Source organism: Mustela erminea, chromosome 3, assembly GCF_009829155.1.
Source record: "Mustela erminea isolate mMusErm1 chromosome 3, mMusErm1.Pri, whole genome shotgun sequence".
Taxonomy (NCBI): domain Eukaryota; kingdom Metazoa; phylum Chordata; class Mammalia; order Carnivora; family Mustelidae; genus Mustela; species Mustela erminea.
Genome location: NC_045616.1, coordinates 87579800 through 87600113, shown reverse-complemented (window position 1 = coordinate 87600113; position 20314 = coordinate 87579800). Strand labels below are relative to the sequence as shown.

At 39.2% G+C, this 20314-nt stretch overlaps 1 protein-coding gene across 1 annotated transcript in view; it reads left to right on the top strand.

The window, feature by feature from the left end:
• The window catches only part of UBE2D2 (ubiquitin conjugating enzyme E2 D2), a 64830-nt gene that overhangs the window by 33230 nt on the left and 11286 nt on the right, over window positions 1-20314 (top strand). Inside the window, exons 2-5 of the mRNA XM_032336549.1 lie at window positions 11679-11742; window positions 19478-19509; window positions 19588-19665; window positions 19752-19857. Of these exons, the coding sequence (XP_032192440.1) occupies window positions 11679-11742; window positions 19478-19509; window positions 19588-19665; window positions 19752-19857 (280 nt within the window). The remainder of the gene's footprint in view (window positions 1-11678; window positions 11743-19477; window positions 19510-19587; window positions 19666-19751; window positions 19858-20314) is intronic.

The window sequence follows — 20314 nt, the reverse complement described above, 5'->3', positions numbered from 1 at the left end:
CTGTAGTAGAAGGTGATGATGAAAGTGCTCTTACACATTTAATGATTTGTGGGCAAGAAATGTGCTGCTAATCTGGACCTGAAGAAGGGTTATCAGATGGTGGTGAATGAAGGTTTAAATGGGAGACAGTGTTTGTCATGTTCATCTCCATGTTTTTGGAGGTCAGCAGATAAATTGGTCTCCTAATTAAGCATGTTTTAGGAATAGTTTCCCCTCTCTAGACATTGATCAACTTTGCAAGTTCTAATTTGTTCAGCAGTAAGTACAATACACTTGTATATGGTTTGAGGAAATCATTTTAAACACTCATACATTATAAAAGGCATTATTGCATTGTTTAAAGTGGGAGGTGTTACTTTTTCTAGTTAAATTGAAGCAGTATTTAGAAAAATTTGCATGTACAAGAATAAGAACATTTACCAAAGCATTGTGATAGTGAAAAATAGGAAATAAATGCCAGTCATCTAAAGAAAGGAACTATTGGGGTGCCTGGTGGCTCAGTCAGTTAAGCATCTGCCTTCAGCTTGGGTCACGATCCCAGAGTCCTGGGATCTGAGCCCCTTGTCAGGCTCCCTGCACAACGGGGGAGGCTGCACTCCCTCTCCCGCTCCCTCTGCTTATGCTCTCTCATTCAGCCGGGAAAAAAAAAATTTTTTTTTAAAGGTGTATAGACTTTAATCTCGAATAAGGTTACTACTTCTGCTTATAATCAGTTCAGGTAAAGATTGAAATTGTTGCATGTTCACATCAATTTGTCTGTCTTTATAGTAGAAGGCAGCATTCATAGAGAAATAGAAAACATTTGACAGTGACAAGGGAATTAAGTCTATCAGACCAGATAATTTGAGATTTTATAATTTGATATTGTCAGAAATTACATATTTCTCTTTTAAACTTATCTAGGATAACTATGAGTTAATACCTCCCAATTTTTAAAAAAAGATTTTTTTTAAAAGATTTTATTTATTTATTTGACAGAGAGAAATCACAAGTAGATGGAGAGGCAGGCAGAGAGAGAGAGAGAGGGAAGCAGGCTCCCTGCTGAGCAGAGAGCCCGATGCGGGCCTCGATCCCAGGACCCTGAGATCATGACCTGAGCCGAAGGCAGCGGCTTAACCCACTGAGCCACCCAGGCGCCCTTAAAAAAAAGATTTATGTATTAGAGAATGTGAGCAGGGAGTGGGGCAGAGAGAGAGGGAGAGAGAATGTCAAGCAGACTCCCTACTAAGTACAGAGCCCAACCCAGGGCTTAATCCCATGACCCTGAACCGAAATCAAGAGTCTAGTGTTTAATGGACTGAGCAACCCAGGTTCCCCAATAGTATCTCCCAAGTTTTAAAAATGAGTAAATTTAAGGGTACCTGATTAGCTCATTCAGTTCAGCATGTGACACCCCCCCCTTTTTTAAAGATTTATTTATTTGAGGGACACCTGGGTGGTTCAGCTGGTTAAGGGGCTGCCTTCAGGGGCACCTGGGTGGCTCAGTGCATTAAGCCTCTGCCTTCGGCTCGGTTCATGATCTTGGGGTCCTGGGATCGAGCCCCTCCTCGGGCTCTCTGCTCAGCAGGGAGCCTGCTTCCCCCTCTCTCTCTGCCTGCTGCTCTGCCTGCTTGTGATCTCTCTCCCTCTGTCAAATAAATAAATAAATAAATAAATAAATAAATAAATAAATTAATTAATTAATTTAAGAAAAGAGGTGGCTGCCTTCAGCTCAGGTCAGGATCCTAAGGTCCTGGGATTGAGTCTTGAATCTAGCTCCTTCTTCAGCAGGGAGTCTGCGTCTCCCTCTACCTACCACTTCCCCTCTTGTGCTCGCTTTCTATATCTCTGATTAAGAAAAAGAAGAGGGGCACCTGGGTGGCTCAGTGGTTTAAAGCCTCTGCCTTCGGCTCAGGTCATGATCCCAGGGTCCTGGGATCGAGTCCCGCATAGGCTCTCTGCTCAGCAGGGAGCCTGCTTCCTCCTCTCTCTCTGCCTGCCTTTCTGCCTACTTGTGATCTCAGTCAAATAAATAAATAAATCTTTAAAAAAGAAGATTTATTTGAGAGAGAAGGAGAGCATGTGTGTGCTAGTTATTGCTAATTATTTTGAAATAACAACTTCAACTCTTATGCTGGACAGAGCTATAGTGATGACCATTTCTCTTCAATGTATCCTGAAAATGTGGAACACACCTTATCTAAGCTTCGTCCCTTTCTTGATATCTTCATTTTGTGCTACCATTTTGCCCTTTACCTTCCTCTCCCTTCCCGTCTTGCTGATACTGAGTTTTCTAGCCTTGCTCTCTGTCTCTTTGTTTAATTTGTGAAACATAAAGGTAATCAAGATTTAGTGGGCATCATAATTTCTGGGAGTGGTGAGCACTGGTTGAAACACATATTATTAGCATACATTCCAGGGTTTCTGATTCAGTAGGTCTGGTGTGGGAACCAAGTTTTCTTGTGATGCTCCTGCTGTGCCAAGACCTCATTTTTGAGAACTGGTCTAGCTGTTCTTTCTTGGCAATGCAGTCATCTTAAAGGAGCTTCAGCTTAATTTCCTGGGGAACACAGAAATTCTCAGGCATTCTCAGGCATTTTAACTTACACATTTCTAACATTTTAGATCCAAATTAAAGAAGCATGATATTATAGAACATCACTTCCTTACTCTCCTAATTACTAATATATTTTCCTTGGGTTAGATACTTTCTATCTTGTTTTTTTCTAAAATTGGGTATTAGCCTGGGTCATCTCTTCTGACTTTGAAATTACAATTCTATGAATTGTAATCTCTGCTTGAATCGTCTCTTCTCTCTCTCTCTTTCTCTCTTTTTTTTTTTTTTTTTTTTTTTAAAGATTTTATTGATTCATTTGAGAAGGAGAGTACATATGCTTCCATGATGGGGGTGGGGAGAAGTTGGGGAGGGAGAAACAGACTCCCTGCTAAACTAGGAGCCTGACCTGGGACCTAATCCCAGGACATGGAGATCATCACCTGAGTTGAATGCAGACACTCAGCCATCTCAGCCATCTCTTATTCTGATTATCACTACCAGAGATCTTTGATTTGTTTAACAACATTCAGAACTATTAAAATTTGACTTTGGAGCCATTTTTCTATGAAATTAACTGTAACCTTTCATTTTCCCATCTTGTTCCTTTTACCTTATGCCACAGGTTAAGGACCAAAATGGTGAAACTCATCCCTGTTTTTGTGCCATCTGTATTTTGTTTCATAATTGTTAAGATTTGGGGAAGGGTTTTTTAAAAATGACTAATAGAAGCATTAATTTTAACCAACTAATAGTCTGACATGATTACTTGAAAGTGAAAGGAGTGACTCCTGCTTGCCTTAGTCGGTTAAATGTCTACCTTTTGGCTCAGGTCATGATTCCAGGGTCCTGGGATCAAGTCCCATATCAGGCTCCTTGCTCAGCAGCTCCCTCCACCTGCCACTTCCTCTGCTTGTGCACATTCTGTCTCTTTCTCTTTGACAAATAAATCTTTTTAAAAGAGAAAGGGGAGCCTGGGTGGCTCAGCTGTTAAGCATCTGCCTTCAGCTTAGGTCATGATCTTGGGTTCCCGAGATTGAGCCCTGCATCTGGCTCCCTGCTCAGCAGGAAGCCTGCTTCTCCCTCTTCCACTTCCCCTGCCTTGTGTTCTCTCTCTTGATGTGTCTCTCTCTGTCAAATTAAAAAATAAATAAAATAAAAAAGAGGAAAAAAGAAGTGAAAGGAAAACCTACATACCCCTTGCCAGGGCCCCATCCCCTCGAGTTAAGAAGGTTCCTTTCTTTCTTGTATAGTGCTATAATACAGAAATATCTGAGGCTTTCAGATGTTTTAGTGTTCTGTTTTATTTAATAGTGATTCATTTTAAATCCTCTGGAAAATAGATATTCTTCAGGAATAATGTAAGGCACTGTTGTTATTCCTGTATATCTCTTCATTGGAAATCATATTCCTGAGCCAAAAATGATAGTAGTAGGAAATGTATTAAAAAATCCATAGAAGAGTTCCTGGGTGGCTCACTTGGTCAAGCGTTTAACGTTGGCTCAGGTTATGGTCTCAGAGTCCTGGGATTTGAGCTGAGGGTCTCGCTTCCCCACTTAGTGGAGAGTCTTGCTTCTCTGTCTGTCTCTACTCGTCCCCCCTGCTTCTGCACTCACAGGTGTTCTGTTTCTCTCCTTCTCTGTCTCAGGTAAGTAAATACATAAAAATGTTTTTAAAAATCCATAGAGAATTAAGCTTTAAAATAAATTAATTGGTATAAGATTATAGGGCTGTTTGAACTAAGATGAAAAACACTTAGGAGTGTTGTAGAGAATCAAAATTGTTTATGACCTTTGATCTTTAAAAATACTAGTTCTGCTATATACCTAGAAATAAGGGGAGTGTATAGCATCAAAAATTTTTTTAAGTTGAGAACTGTACAGTGAAATCTATAGTTTGCTCCCATAATAAGGCCTTTATTTTAATATTTTTTTAGATTTCAAGGGGTACCTGGGTGACAGAGTCAAGTGTCCAACTCTAGGTTCTGGCTCAGGTCATAATCTCAGGGTCATGAGATTGAGCCCCATGTTAGGCTCCATGCTCTGCATAGTCTGCTTAGGACTCTCTTTTCCTCTCTCCTGCCTCTCCCCACCTCTCTAAAATAAACAAGTCTTTACTGTTTTTTTAGATTTCAAGAAAAGTGAGAATATAAAATGTTTTTGGAACTGAAGTATTCTTGGGGTGCCTGGCTTGCTCAGTTAATGGAGCATGCGACTCAATCTCAGGATCGTGAGTTCAGGCCCCACATTGGGCATGGAGCTTACTTTAAAAAAAAAAATTGAGTATTCTACCTTAACTTTCAGTTTTCTCCTCCCTCAGTTTTTAAATATATGCTTTATTTCTCTGTTGTTCTTTCTACAGAGAAGTTTTTCAGTAAGTAGATTCCTTGAAGGGGCGCCTGGATGTCTCAACTGGTTGAGCATCTCGTGCTGGATCCTGGGGCCACGAGCTTGAGCCCCGCGCTGGGTTGAAGGTGGAGTTCCTCAAACAGAAATAAATACACCAATTGAATGCCTGAGTCCTCTGATGAGGGAGAAGAGGAATTTTCTTGGGACGCTTGGGTGGCTCAGTCAGTTAAGCAGATGCCTTCGGCTCCTGTCATGATCCCAGTGTCCTGGGATCGAGTCCCACATTGGGCTCCTTGCTCACAGGCAGCCTGCTTCTCCCTCTGCCTGCCTGTGCGAGTTCTCGCTCTCTCTCCCTGACAAATAAATTTAAAAAATAGATTCCTTGTGTGTGTTTTTGTGTGTGATTCCTTGATTTTTGGTTTTGTCTTAGCCCCACTCTCATTCCCAGTAATGTATAATTTGCTGTTTGATATACAAGATGAATCTGAATACCGTTTCTTCCTTTTTTTTTTTTTTTAAGATTTTTATTTATTTATTTGTCGAGCACAAGCAAGCAGAGTGGCAGGCGGAGGGAGAGGGGGGAGCGGGCTCCCCACTTAGCAAGGACCCCAATGCGGGATGCAATCCTAGGACCCTGGGATCACAACCCAAGCCGAAGGCAGTCCCCCAACCGACCAAGCCACACAGGCATCCTTGAATACTGCTTCTTCTTTTTTTTTTTAAGATTTTATTTGACAGGCAGAGATCACAAGTAGCCAGGGAGTCAAGCAGAGAGAGAGGAGGAAGCAGGCTCCCTGCTGAGCAGAGAGCTGATTCTGGGCTTCATCCCAGGACCCTGAGATCATGACCTGAGCCAAAGGCAGAGGCTTAACCCACTGAGCCACCCAGGCGCCCCGAATGCTGCTTCTTTTAGAATAAGAAGTCAAAGAAATTAATGTATAGATATAAAGTCAAATGTTAAACAAAAAGCTGTCTGATATATTAGGATATTTCTTCTGCTAGAGTAAGTGATCTGTCTACATCAGTGCCTTTATTAAATTTTAAGATTCAATTTCAGTTACATCTTGATGCAAAGACATCAAATTGTTTAGCTTCTATGTTTGTTCAGTCTAACTGGGTTTTCACTATTTGATTACCCTTTAGATGGTTACAACTTTTAATAGCTGTTTTATTATAATCCAGATTTACAGTCAGAACTCATAATTTCTGTTTCAAATAGGCAATAAATACACTTGTTATATAATTTAAAAGGTATAAAGGAAATACATAGAGTTCCCATTCTCACCTCTAAAGCAGGCTCTCCTTCCTGAAGGCAAGTATGTAATTAAGTTTTGGGGGAAGTCAAAAGTTAAATGCGTATTTTCTGCTGTGTGGGGGGGTTGGTGCTCCTAACCCCCCAAGCTGTTCAAGAGTCAGCTGTACTGTTAACTAATTTCTTGTGTATTCTTAGGAGGTTTTATGCATATAGAAAGATGGATAGAGGAGGGCCTGGCTTGTTCAATCAGTACAGCATGGGATTCTTGATTTTGGGGCCTAATGTTGGGTGTAGAGATTACTTTTTTTAAAAATGAAATATTTAAAAAAGGCAAAGAAAGATAGATGGATGCTTAAAAAGAAAACTGAGTTATATATTATATACAGTATATACAATTATATACAATAAAATTCCTCAATTTTAAGTGTAAAGTATGTTTGAGTTTTGATAAATAAATACAGTTATGCAGTCTCTGCCAAAATTATCATATAGAACATTTCCATCACCCCCCAAGTTTTCCTCATGTCCTTTTGTAGTTAGTCCCCTCGATCTCCCTCCAGCCCCCCTGAAACTATTCATCTGTTTTTTGTCGCTGTAAGTTTGCCTTTTCTAAAATGTCATATCAGTAGAATAATATAAAATACAGTATTTTTATATCTGATTTCTTTCGCTTAGCATTATGCTTTCAAGATTCATCCATATCAGTGCCTTGAACCAAGGAAGTGTTGAATGAAGGTGTTAAATGTCTATTAGCATAAGTTTGGGTGAAGTTTTTAACATTAATTACATCATACTGGCTCATCAGACTGATTGCTCTTATATTCAACTTAGATAAATCTTAGCTCTTGATGTTAAACCTTCAAGATGGAAAAAAATGACTTAATTTGAGAGCAAAATATTAAAGCACAAAAAATTCCATTTAATGCACATGGTAGTTCTTCAGAAAAACTTGTTTTGTTTTTGTTTTAATAGCAACTTATTACTAAATTTAAAATTAAAAAATAGGGGCACCTGGGTGGCTCAGTTGTTAAGTGTCTACCTTTTGGCTCAGGTCATGATCCTAGGGTCCTGGGCCTGAGCCCCGCATTGGGCTCCCTCCTCAGCAGGAAGCCTGCTTATCCCTATCTTCACTCCACCTGTTTGTATTCCCTCTCTTACTGTCTCTCTCTCTGTGTGAAATAAATAAAAACCTTTTTTAAAAAAAATAATGAGATAAAAAAATAGGGGCGCCTGGTTGGCTCAGTCAGTTGAGCAGCTGCCTTTGGCTCAGGTCATGATCCCAGGGTACTGGGATCAAGCCCAACGTTGGGCTCCCTGCTCAGTGGGGAGTCTGCTGTTCCCTCTCCCTCTGCCACTGCCCCGCTTGAGTGTGCTCTCTCTCTCTCTCTCTCTCTCTGCATCAAATGAATGAAATCTGTTAAAAAAAAAAAAAAGATAACTGGGACACCTGGTGGTTCAGTTGATTAAGTGGCTGCCTTTGGCTCAGGTCATGATATAGGGTTCTGGGATTGAGTCCCTCTTTGAGCTCTGTGCTCTGCAGGGAGCCTGCTTCTCTGCCTGCTGCTCCCCCTGCTTGTGTTCGCTCACTCACTTTCTCTTTCTCTTCCTCTCTCTCTCTCACAAATAAATAAAATCGTTAAAAAAAAAAAAAAAAGATAACTCTTGGGGCACCTGGCTGTTCAGTCAGAAGAAACCTGCATCTCTTGATCTCGGGGTTGTGAGTTTGAGCCCCATGTTAGGTGTAGAGATTACTTTAAAAAAAATTAATAAAAAAAATAGGTGGCTTTTATGTTTTAAATCAAGCAAGTGTTCTTAGTTATACTGACCTGTATTAGAAGCAACATTTGGGGCTGGGAACTGTACAATTTTTTTCTTTTTTTAAGTAATCTCTCCCCCGACCTTGGGGCTCAAACTCAAAACCCCAAGATTCAGAGTTACTTGCTCTTCTTACTGAGCCAGCCAGGTGCCCCAGTTATTATTTTTCTTAAGATGGGCAAGGAAAATATATTAAAAAAAAAACAGAACTTTAATTAAAAAAAGAAAAATACAGAACTTTATATCTGTAGTCTGTGCTTTGTTTTCCAAGCTTGCAGGTAGGATACTACAGAATAACTGATACCGAAATGACTGGTTAAGTTAACTCAGAGGAAGGGACTTACAGAAATAACTATGTGGTATAAATTAAAAACTATATAATATTTGAACTGTTAAATCCTATCTTTCTAGAAGTCATTAATAAGATTCTAAATAGGTTTTTTTTTTTCAATTGAAGTATAGTTGACATACAGTATTATAATAGTTTCGGGGGTAGAGCACAGTAATTTGACATTTAAATGCATTATGAAACACCATAAGTGTGGTTACCTTTTGACCCCACACAAAGTTATTACAGTATTATTGACTATATTCCGTATGTTGTACTTCACATTCAGGTGATTTATCTATTTTATAACTGGAAGTTTCTACCTTCTAATCACCTTCACCTATTTTGTTCACCTCCCCAACACCCTCCTCTTAGAGCTTCAGGTTTATTCCCTGAATTTATGAGTCTGTTTCTGTGTTTTGTTTCTTCAACTCTTTTGATTTTTAGAATCCACATATAAGTGAAATTGTACAGTGTTTTTGTCTTTCTCTGTCCGACTTATTTCACTTAGCATAATACCCTCAAGGCCCGTCCATGTTGTTAAAATGACAAGATTCCATTACTTTTTGTGGCTGAATAATACTTCTTTGTGTGTGTGTGTGTATCACATCATCATTAGCCATTCTTCTGTCGATGGATACTTTGTTTCTGTATCTTGGCTATTGTGAATAATGCTGTAGTAAACATCAGGGGAGCATATATCATTTCCAGTTAGTGTTTTCATTTTCTTTGAGTAAATACCCAAAATTGAAATTACTGGATCATATGCTATTTCTATTTTTAATTTTTTGAGGAATTTTTATGCTTTTCTTAGTGGCTGCATCAGTTTACATTCCTTGCAGCAGTGCACAGTGATTCCCTTTTCTCTGCATCCTCACCAGCACTTATGTCTTTTGTTTTGTTTTGTTTTTTAAGATTTAATTTTTAGAGAGTGCACAAGCACACAGAGGCAGAGGGAGAAAGAGAAGCAGACTCCCCACTGAGCAGGGCACCCTATGCGGGGCTCAGTCTCAGGTGCTGGGATCATGACCTGAGCTGAAGGCAGATGCTCCATGGACTGAGCTACCCAGGAGCCGCTGTCTTGTCTCTTTGATACTAGCCATTCTGATAAGTGTGAGGTGTTAGCTCATTGTGGTTTTGAATTGCATTTCCATCATGATTAGTGATGTTGAATATCTTTTCATGTGCCTCTTGGCCATTTTTATGTCTTTTTTTTGGGAAAATGCCTATTCAGGTCCTCTGCCCTTTTTTAATCATACTGGCGTTTTTTGGCGTTGAGTTATATGAATTCTTCATGTATTTTGGGTATTAACCCTTATCAGATCATTCATTTGCAAATATCTTCCCCATTCAGTAGGTTGCCTTTTTTAAAGTTTGATACAGTCTCAATTGTTTATTTTTGCTCTTGTTGCCGTTGCCTGAGGATATAGATTCAAAAATTATTTCTAAAACAGATGTCTGGGAGTATACTGCCTATGTTTTCTTTTAGGAGTTTTGTGGTTTCGGGTCTTAATCTTTTAAGTCCTTAATCCATTTTGAGTTTATTTTTGTGTATAGTGTAAGAAAGTGGTCCTATTTCATTCTTTTGCATGTAGCTGCTAAGTTTTCCATTTATTGAGGAGACAGCCTTTTCTTCATTGTATATCCTTGCCTCCTTTGTCGTAGATTAATTGACCACATAAGCACGAGTTTATTTCTGGATTCTGAATAGTGCTTTATTATAAGTTGTTGTTGTTGTTGTTGTTGTTTTAAAGGGAGAGGGGTGCGGTAAGGGGCAGAGGAAGAAAGAGAATCTTAAGCAAGCTCCACACCCAGATGGAGTTCGTGGCTCAGTCTCACAACCCCGAGATCATGACCTGAGCTGAAATCAAGAGCCAGACGTTTAACAGACTGAGCCTCCCAGGTGTCCGGTGGGCTCTGGATACTTTTTATCGTACATTTAAAATACTAGATTTTACTGTTTTTACTTTTGTCATTTAAAAATATAATTCTGGGGTACCTGGCTGGCTCAGTTGGTTGAGCATGCAACTCTTGATCTCGGAGTCATGAGTTTGAGCCCCGTGTTAGTTGTAGAAATTACTTTAAAAAACTTTTTTTTTTTTTTTTTTTTTTTTTTAATTAAAAACATAATCCAGGGTGCTTGAGTGGCTCAGTCGGTTAAGCATCTGCCTTCGGCTCAGGTCACCATCCCAGGGTCCTGGGACTGAGTTCCGCATCAGGCTCCTGCTTGGTCAGGAGTCTGCTTTTTCCTTTACCCTTCCCTCCTGCTTGTGCTTTCTCTCTCTGTCAAATAAATAAATAAGATCTTTTAAAAAAATCATAATCTAAAATTAGCCCTTGTTTTTAATCTCCAATACCAACCCAAGAGGGAAAGGAATAGAATATGATTTCCTGCCTTGTGGTTTTTTCAGGATTCCCATCCAGTAAGTTTGTGGGCTCCTAATGTTAAAATAGCTAAGAAGCCGGCATCTGGTTATAGAGCATTAGTACGGATAGATCTGTCTCTGATTACAAGATTTTATGATGGGCTTTATTACTTCAGCCTTTTTAATATATCCAGCCTTTTCAGTACATCCCTTTTTAAGTTTGTTTCAGCTACCTTTGGAACCCTGGCAGTCCATATCAGCTGAAAACATAAGATCTTGTCAGGTGGTCTCATATTATTTGAAATATTGATGACTTCAAGCACTTTTCTCACGGTTAACCTAATAGTTCTCTGGTTCAAAAATTGGCCTTGAAATTCAACGTCTTTTTTGAAAACTAGTAAAGTTTTTACTTTAAAACCATTTCTTTAAAACATTTTTTTAAAAGATTTTATTCATTTGTTTGACAGACAGATACTACATGTAGGCAGAGAGGCAGGCATGGGGAAGGGGGGAGCAGGCTCCCTGCTGAGCAGAGAGCCTGATGCAGGGCTCCATCCCAGGCAGAGGCTTAACCCACTGAGCCACCCAGGTGCCCCTAAAACCATTTTTATAGCTATTTAGTATATAATACATGTTCATTTTCCTTATAATTACTTTTTAAACTCTGAACTAAGCAAAAATAATCCAGTTTTTAAACATACATTTGCATTCAGGAACCCAAAATACTGGGGCACCTTGGTGGCTTAGTCAATTTTAGCATCAGGCTCTATGCTGAGTGTGGAGCCTACTTAAGTTTCTCTCTCTCTCTCTCCCTACCCCCTCCCTCAGTTTAAAAAAGGGGGAGGGCAGAAGAAGAAGAATCCAAAATACTTTAACTTAAAGATTCACAAGCCATCCCTCTCTGACTTTCGAGGAGTATTCCTTTAAAAACTTTAGTGGTGGGATAGACAATATTGCTATGAGTGAAAATTTTATTAATTGGTTAAAGTTACATTTATGTTGAATATATTTCTTTTCTTTCTGTTTTCTTGAGGAATTGAATGACCTGGCACGGGACCCCCCAGCACAGTGTTCAGCAGGTCCTGTTGGAGATGATAGTAAGTATTTAAAAGGAATGGTGGAGTAAAACTACATAACCATCTGCCTCTGGGGAACTCTGGGACTGATGAATATCTCTTAAGATTACATTTTGTGTGAAAAAACAGTTATGCTCTAGGAAGAGGCAGTGTTTACCCTACTTATCCATGAAAGGTGCAGTTCTGTGTATATCCTATCTTCCTCTGTAGTATTAATTTTGAACCTTTTGAACCTTTTCTGCCAGATATTGTCTGTCTAGTTGTTCCAACTCCTTCCTACATATCCTTCAAGTCTTCTGAGTGTTTTCCTGGGGTCAAATATTTGAGGTTTTACTTACAACAAGCTATTGTTCTTTAAGTAAAATAATACTTAGGGATATACTTAGGGATAAGGGATATTAGTGTGTGTGTGTGTGTGTGTGTGTGTGTGTGTGGTGTTTGTCCTTCCACTGGTTCACACTTGTGAAGACAGGTAGTTTATTTCTAATGTCTAGTTTCTCTGTTTAATCCTATATAAAATAATTTATTAGGCCTTATCACACATGTTGGATAGTAATTTTCCTTTTGTTTCACTTTGTCTCAACAGTTTTTCCCCTTATACCATCTTCTAGCCTCTTTAAAAGGAGTATACTTGAATGAGACTGTGCTTTATGACACAAAACTAATTCACAAAAAAAGTAATATTTAGCAAATAGGAAAAAAGAATATACTTGGAAACAGTTTTGTCAGAGAAGTATATACAGTAAGACAATAAATAAGAGGCTGTATTAGCTTGTGTTTTACATTTTTCCTGTTTTTGCTTAAGAATGCTGCTTTTGTTTTGCTAAACTTAAGAATCAAAGCAAGGGGAAAGGAAGGAAAAGTAAGATTAAAAACAGGGAGGCAGGGTGCCTGGGTGGCTCAGTGGGTTAAGCCGCTGCCTTCGGCTCAGGTCATGATCTCAGGGTCCTGGGATCGAGTCCCGCATCGGGCTCTCTGCTCAGCAGGGAGCCTGCTTCCCTTCCTCTCTCTCTGCCTACCTCTCTACCTACTTGTGATCTCTCTCTGTCAAATAAATAAATAAAATCTTTAAAAAAAAACAAAACAAAACAAAAAAAAAAACAGGGAGGCAAACCATAAGAGACTCTTAACTATAGGAAACAAACTGAGGATTGCTGGAGGGGAGTTTGGTGGATGGGGGAAAATGGGGTAATTGGGTGATGGGCATTAAGGAAGGCACTTGATGTAATGACCCCTGGGTGTTATATGCAATTGATGAATCTAATCTAAATTCTACTCCTGAGGGTGCGTGGGTGGCTGTGGGTTAAGCCGCTGCCTTCGGCTCAGGTCATGATCCTGGGGTCCTGGGATCGAGTCCCGCATCGGGCTCTCTGCTCAGCAGGGACCCTGCTTCTCTCTCTCTCTCTCTCGCTCTCGCTCTCGCTCTCGCTCTCGCTCTGCCTGCCTCTCTGCCTACTTGTGATCTCTCTCTGTCAAATAAATAAGTAAAATCTTTGTTTAAAAAAAAAATTCTACCCCTGAAACTGTAATAAACACTGTATGTTAACCAAATTGAATTTAAATAAAATTAAAAAAAAATTAAAACAAGGACCTTTTACAAAGATTTCTTAAATGTAAAACAGATTGATAAATTATAAAGCTAAGTACAGGTATGAAAAATCCCATTTACATTATGCACATTTGTCCAGTTTGAGTAACTATAGTGTTTGATACCAAACAAGATAGGCCAAGTAATTAAACATGCATTATCTCATTTAAGCTTCACAATAGCTCTTTTAGTTGAATGGAGTAGAAATTATAAAGTTTTTTTTTTTTAAAGATTTTATTTATTTATTTGACAGAAATCACAAGTACACTGAGAGGCAGGCAGAGAGAGAGAGAGAAGAAAGCAGGCTCCCTGCTGAGCAGAGAGCCCGATGTGGGACTCGATCCCAGGACCCTGAGATCATGACCTGAGCCGAAGGCAGCGGCTTAACCCACTGAGCCACCCAGGCGCCCCTATAAAGTATTTTAGAGAAGAATCTAGTGAGAGAGGTGCATGGTTGTTTCCAAAGTGGGCTCATTCTCAAGCTTTCTTTTTTCTTTTCTTTCCTTTTTTTTTTTTTTTTTTTTAAAGATTTTATTTGGGGGGTGCCTGAATGGCTCAGTAGGTTAAGCCTCTGCCTTCAGCTCAGGTCATGATCTCAGGGTGCTGGGATCAAGCCCTGCATCGGGCTCTCTGCTTGGCAGGGAGCCTGCTTATCCCTCTCCTGCTTCCCCTGCATATACTCTTTCTCTCTCTCTCTGTCAAGTAAATAATTAAAATCTTTAAACAAAATTTTAAAAGTAAAGATTTTATTCATTTGAGAGAGAGAGAGAGAGAACACGAACACGTGAGCAGGAGGGGCAGAAGAAGAGGGAGAAACTGACTCCCCACTGGGCAGAGAGCCCAATGCAGGGCTCCATCTCTGGACCCTGAGATCATGACCTGAGCTGAAGGCAGATGCTTAACGGATTGAGCCACCCAGGTGCCCGTCATCCTCAAGTTTTCTGATTTTCGTTTTGTTGTGTATGGTATCACAGTCCACCTGTGTCATTGTGGTCTTTCAGTTGAAAAAGTGATTTTATTTCCAGTAAATTCCTCAAAGTTGAGAGTGGCTGATCTTTCATTTAAAAGCATTTGAAGTCTGGGGCATAGAATTCATTTTTGAAGTTCTCTGCATTGTCTTGAATAATTTGCCTTTACTTTACATAGTAGGTATTATCACATTCCTTTCTCAGATGGAAGAGTTGTTATCCTTGAGAGTTACAAAGAACTCCCCCAAAGCATAAGCAATTAAAAGAAAAAATAAGTAAATTTTACTTTTTTTAAAAAAGATTTTATTTATTTATTTGACAGAGGTCACAAGTAGGCAGCCTGGCAGAGAGAGATGAGGAAGCAGGCTCCCTGCTGAGCAGAGAGCCTGATGTGGGGCTCAATCCCAGGACCCTGAGATCATGACCTGAGCCTAAGGCAGAGGCTTAACCCACCAAGCCACCCAGGCGCCCCAAATTTTACATTTTAATGAAGTCTAATTTAGGTGCTACAAATGATATCATCAAGAAAGTGAAGAGACAACAGGATGAGAGAAAATTTGTGCAAGTCATATTTCTGATAAGGAAATTTATTCAAGATATATTTTAAAAACTCTCTGTAACTCAACAATATAAAGATAAATAACTCATTATAGTTTTTAATAAGCAAAGGATCTGCTAAAGAGGATGTGCAGTTGGCCAACAAGCACATGGAAAAGATGCTCGGTATCATTGGTCATCAGGGAAATGGAAATCACATCTGTGATGGAATAGCACTTTATTCCTTCTATGATGGCTAAAATCAATAAGTCAGATAATAAGTGTTGAGGTTTTGGAGAAATTGGAACCTTCATACATTGCTGATAGTAATGTAAAATGGTACAACAAATTCACAGGTTTCTCAAAAAGTTAAACATAGAATTTCTCAAAAAGTTAAACATAGAGTTATCATATTACCCAATGAGTTCACTGGTAACTGTTTATCCAAGAAAAATAAAAACATGTCCATGCAAAAACTTGTGCATTAATATTTGTAGAAGCAGCAGCTGTAATAGCCAAAATGTGGAAATAATCCAAATGCCCACCAGCTGATGAAGGGATAAATAGAATATATATCCATACAGTGGAATATTATATGTTAGTAAAAAAGGGGAGTACAAATATATACTACAACATTGATGAGCTTTGAAAACATGCCCAGTGAGAGAAGCCAGATATAAAAAGCCACATATTGTATGGTTCCATTTATATGAAATTTCCAGAATAAATTCATAGAGACAGAAAATAGATAGTGGTTGCATAGAACTAGAGATTTGGGGGGAATGTGGAGTAACTGCATACAGATATGGGGTTTCCTTTGGGGGTGATGAAAATTTCTAAAATTTGGTGATGGTTTCCCAACTCTGTGAATGTACTGAATACCACTGAATTATGCACTTTCAGTGGGTGAATTATATGGTATATGGATTATCTCTCTATAGCTGTTTAAAAAAATAATAGTTCTCCTTTAACTGTTAGCCTTCCTATTCCACTGTATTGACTCACCTACTACTAAACTGTCAGTAATACCTACCTTCTAAGAGAATAAGGAAAATCTCCTCCTTAGGGACAGAATAACTTCCTTACAGTTGGTCATCTAGGAGTCTTTGCTGATACAATACTGAAAACTTTAGGGAGTATTTGAGAACAGTTGAGATAAATGACTGTCAAAAAGTCTTTATCAAGTCTTCCTGATAAATTATATAAGGATAAAGCAGAGTGTAATTGGGTAGCTAAATATTAATAAGGAGGCAGAATTTAATCTTCAGAAAAGAGAAACTGTTGGTCACAATGAAACTTTCTGAGCTCCTTTTGACCCTTCTAGCTCTCAAATCCTTCAGCACCACATTATTGATACTTAGTGTAAGAAGGTAGTCCTTATTTTATATATATTTGTAAATATTTTATTTATTTACTTAAGAGAAAGAGAGCATAAGAGGGGAGAGGGTCAGAGGGAGACGCAGACTCCCTGCTGAGCGGGGAGCCGGATGTGGGACTCAATCCCAGGACTCCAGGATCATGACCTGAACTGAAGGTAGTCGCTTAACTAACTGAGCCACCCGCAGTACCCCTTATATTTAAAATAATATAGCGGCACCTGGCTGGCTTACATGGGAAAGTATGCAACTGTTTATCCTTAGGGTTGTGAGTTGAATCCCCATGTTGGACATAGAGATTACTTTAAAAATAAAGATAATATATATTTAATAATGAACTTATTAATAATACAGTGCTTTATTTTTAAATATCCATATTTTAATGTACCATTACATTTTTTCCCATTTTTCTTTGAAGATCTGGTAAGCAGGAGGAAGTATAGGCCCTAAAAGGAATAGTAAGCCAGAGATTTATTGGTCATATAATCTGTTTCATTTTCTTTTGTTTTGAAATCTTGGTGAATCTGACTCTCTGGAGATCTGTACTGAATTCAGATGTAGTTCTCTTGAAATTATGTCTCAAACTATGATAGATATTCTTGTTCTCTTTTAGCCTTAAAGTTTCATCTTTGTGTATCCTAAAGAGTAATTATTGAGCTGTGAGGTTCACATTTAAACTCTCATAAAATAGATTGTAGCTTTTAGTTTCTGTAATTTGGTTTTCATCGTCAAACCAGGGTGGTAGTGGGAGTTTTTGTTTGTTTTTGCTGGTTTGGGAACTATCAAAATTTTGTAATTCAAGATTGATCTTTAAATGAAAGGTGTTTGAAATATAGATGTACATATAAAATACAACAATATTTGATGCTTATGGCCACATATTTTGCCCAGTTAACTATTTCTGGAGAGTTCCTTCTACTTGGAACCTGTAGTGATTTTTTTTTTAAATCTGTAGTAATTTTTTTTTTAATTTAAAATATTGTATTTATTTGAGAGAGCACAAGCAAGAGAGCACAAACAGGAAATCACGAACAGGGAGATTATGAGCAGGGAGAGCAGTGGAGGGAGAGGGAGAAGCAGACTTCCCACTGAGCAGAGAGCACAACTGGGGCTTGATCCCAGGACCCTGAGATCATGACCTGAACTAAAGGCAGACGCTTAACCAACTGAGCTACTCAGGTACCCCATAATCTGTAGTGATTCTTTTTCTTTTCTTTCTTTCTTTCTTTTTTTTTTTTTTTAATTTTTAAAAATTTTTTTATTTCTTTGTCAGAGAGAGAGAGAGCACAAGCAGGGGGAACAGCAGGCAGAGGGAGAAGCAAACTCTGTGCTGAGCAAGGAGCCGGATGTGGTACTCCATCCCAGGCTGAAGGCAGACACTTAACTGACTGAGCCACCCAGGTGTCCCTGTAGTGATTATTGAACTATTTACCAAACCATTAGAATTTGAGTCAGGATTAGATATTCTCCCACTACCTTCTTCCCTTTTTTATGCTTCCACAAGGAGATCTAGGAGTGTAGGAGAGCTCCACAAGGAGACCTAAGTCAGTGATTCCAGTAGGTAATTCTTGTATTTACTTATGTAGCAGAATACTCAACTAAGATTTTAATGGTATGTCTTCAGATGCTTTTGTTAATTAAATTCCATCTTGATGTGTTTTTAGTTTAGTTTGTCTTACTCTGCTTTATTGATGTAGATTCTAGATCATTTTAAAAAGAAATATAGGGGCGCCTGGGTGTCTCAATGGGTTAAAGCCTCTGCCTTCGGCTCGGGTCATGGTCTCAGGGTCCTGGGATCTAGCCCACATCGGGCTCTCTGCTCAGCGGGGAGCCTGCTTCCTCCTCTCTCTCTGCCTGCCTCTCTGCCTACTTGTGATCTATGTCTGTGAAATAAATAAATAAAAACAAAAATAAATAAAAAGAGATATAATTGGGGTACCTGGGTGGCTCAGTGGGTTAAAGCTCTGCCTTCAGCTCAGGTCATGATCTCAGGGTCCTGGGATCAAACCCCACATAGGGTTCTCTGCTCAGCAGGGAACCTGCTTCCCCCTCTTTCTCTGCCCACTGGTGATCTCTTTCTCTGTCAAGTAAATAAAAACCTTTTTTAAAAAATAAAAAGATATAATTATTGATCTTTCATATGTTAGTAAGGGACTAGTAATTCTAGCCATGAATGCTCTCAGAGGTTTTTTCTTGCTATAAAAAACGAGTCTTGGGGCGCCTGGGTGGCTCAGTGGATTAAGCCGCTGCCTTCGGCTCAGGTCATGATCTCAGTGTCCTGGGATCGAGCCCCGCATCGGGCTCTTTGCTCAGCGGGAGCCTGCTTCTCTCTCTCTCTCTCTCTCTGCCTGACTCTCCACCTACTTGTGATCTCTCTCTCTGTCAAATAAATAAATAAAATCTTTAAAAAAAAAAAAAAAAAACGAGTCTTTCCTAATTTGAGTGTTACCTGCTTTGGCTTTACAGTCCTGTGCCATACCAGTATTATAAAAGGAGTATATTATAGGGGCGCGTCGGTGGCTCAGTGGGTAAAAGCCACTGCCTTTGGCTCTGGTCATGATACCAGGGTCCTGGGACCCTGCTCAGCAGGGAGCCTGCTTCCTCTTCTCCCTCTGCCTGTCTTTCTGCTTATTTGTGATCTCTCTCTGTCAAATAAATAAATAAAATCTTAAAAAAAAAAAAAGGGAGTATTATATATTAATGTGTTGGGGAAATGATGTAACAAGTTAAAGAGTTGAATCTTTTGGTTCTTTTTTACCGTTAGAGGTAAGAAAGGCCTGTTGAAAAGTGAAACCTTGGGCCTTGTCAAGAATTTTGTCTCCCTGATACGAATTTTCTTTCTTTCTTTCTTTTTTTTTTTTTTTTTAAGATTTTATTTATTTGTTTGACAGAGAGAAATCACAAGTAGACTGAGAGGCAGGCAGAGAGACAGAGGGAAGCAGGCTCCCTGCTGAGCAGAGAGCCCGATGCAGGACTCGATCCCAGGACCCGGAGATCATGACCTGAGCCGAAGGCAGCGGCTTAACCCACTGAGCCACCCAGGTGCCCCCGAATTTTCAAGATGTTTTAGCCCAAATACTTTCTCACTGAGTACCTTATCAGTGTTTAGACCATACTAGTCATTTTCTTTGCTCTCTTCAGACTCGGTCTTGACTTAGATTCCTCATCTTGCCCAGGACTTAACATATTGCTTATTAATGAAGTGGGATTAGATAGGGAATGATAAGTCATTATGGTGTAGGTACATTGGAGATACTGCTTCATGGTGATTTTTTGTTCTTTTTCAGTGTTCCATTGGCAAGCTACAATAATGGGGCCAGTAAGTATTCAGATTGATTTCAGAATAAATGTTTATATGATATACTCATTTTAATCCCAATTCTCTTGTTATCAACAGAATGACAGTCCCTATCAGGGTGGAGTATTTTTTTTGACAATTCATTTCCCAACAGATTACCCCTTCAAGCCACCTAAGGTAATTGTGGTATGGCACTTGTTTCTTTATGTGCTTTCTATGATATTAATAAACCAGTTTACAAGAAGTTTTCCTTTTTTCTGTAGGTTGCATTTACAACAAGAATTTATCATCCAAATATTAACAGTAATGGCAGCATTTGTCTGGATATTCTCCGGTCACAGTGGTCTCCAGCACTAACTATTTCAAAAGGTAATGGAATGGGTTATCTGATATTAAGATAAAGCAGCCGTGTTTATGTCTTTTATTTTTTACTTACTTATTTTTAAAGATTTATTTATTAGAGTGTGCGCAATCAGGGGGAGGGGCAGAAGGAGAGAGGCAGAGAGAGGAAGAATCTCAACCAGATTCTGCGATGAGCGTGGAGTCTGACAGAGGGCTTGATCTTAAAACCCTGAGATCATGACCTAAGCCTAAATCAGCAGTTGGACGCTCAACCGATTGAGCCTCCAAGGCGTCCCTGTTTTTTGTCTTTTAAAGGTTACTTATTTTTTAAAATGATTATTCATGTTCCTTTTAAGAGGAGCTAGTGGCCCCTGTTATTTTTGATAGACCTTGAGACCACTGGAGGGAGTTGGGTTTTCAGACATAGGTATTCTCTGGTGTCTTGACAGCTCTGTCCATTATGCCATTCGGGCATCGGTTGGAA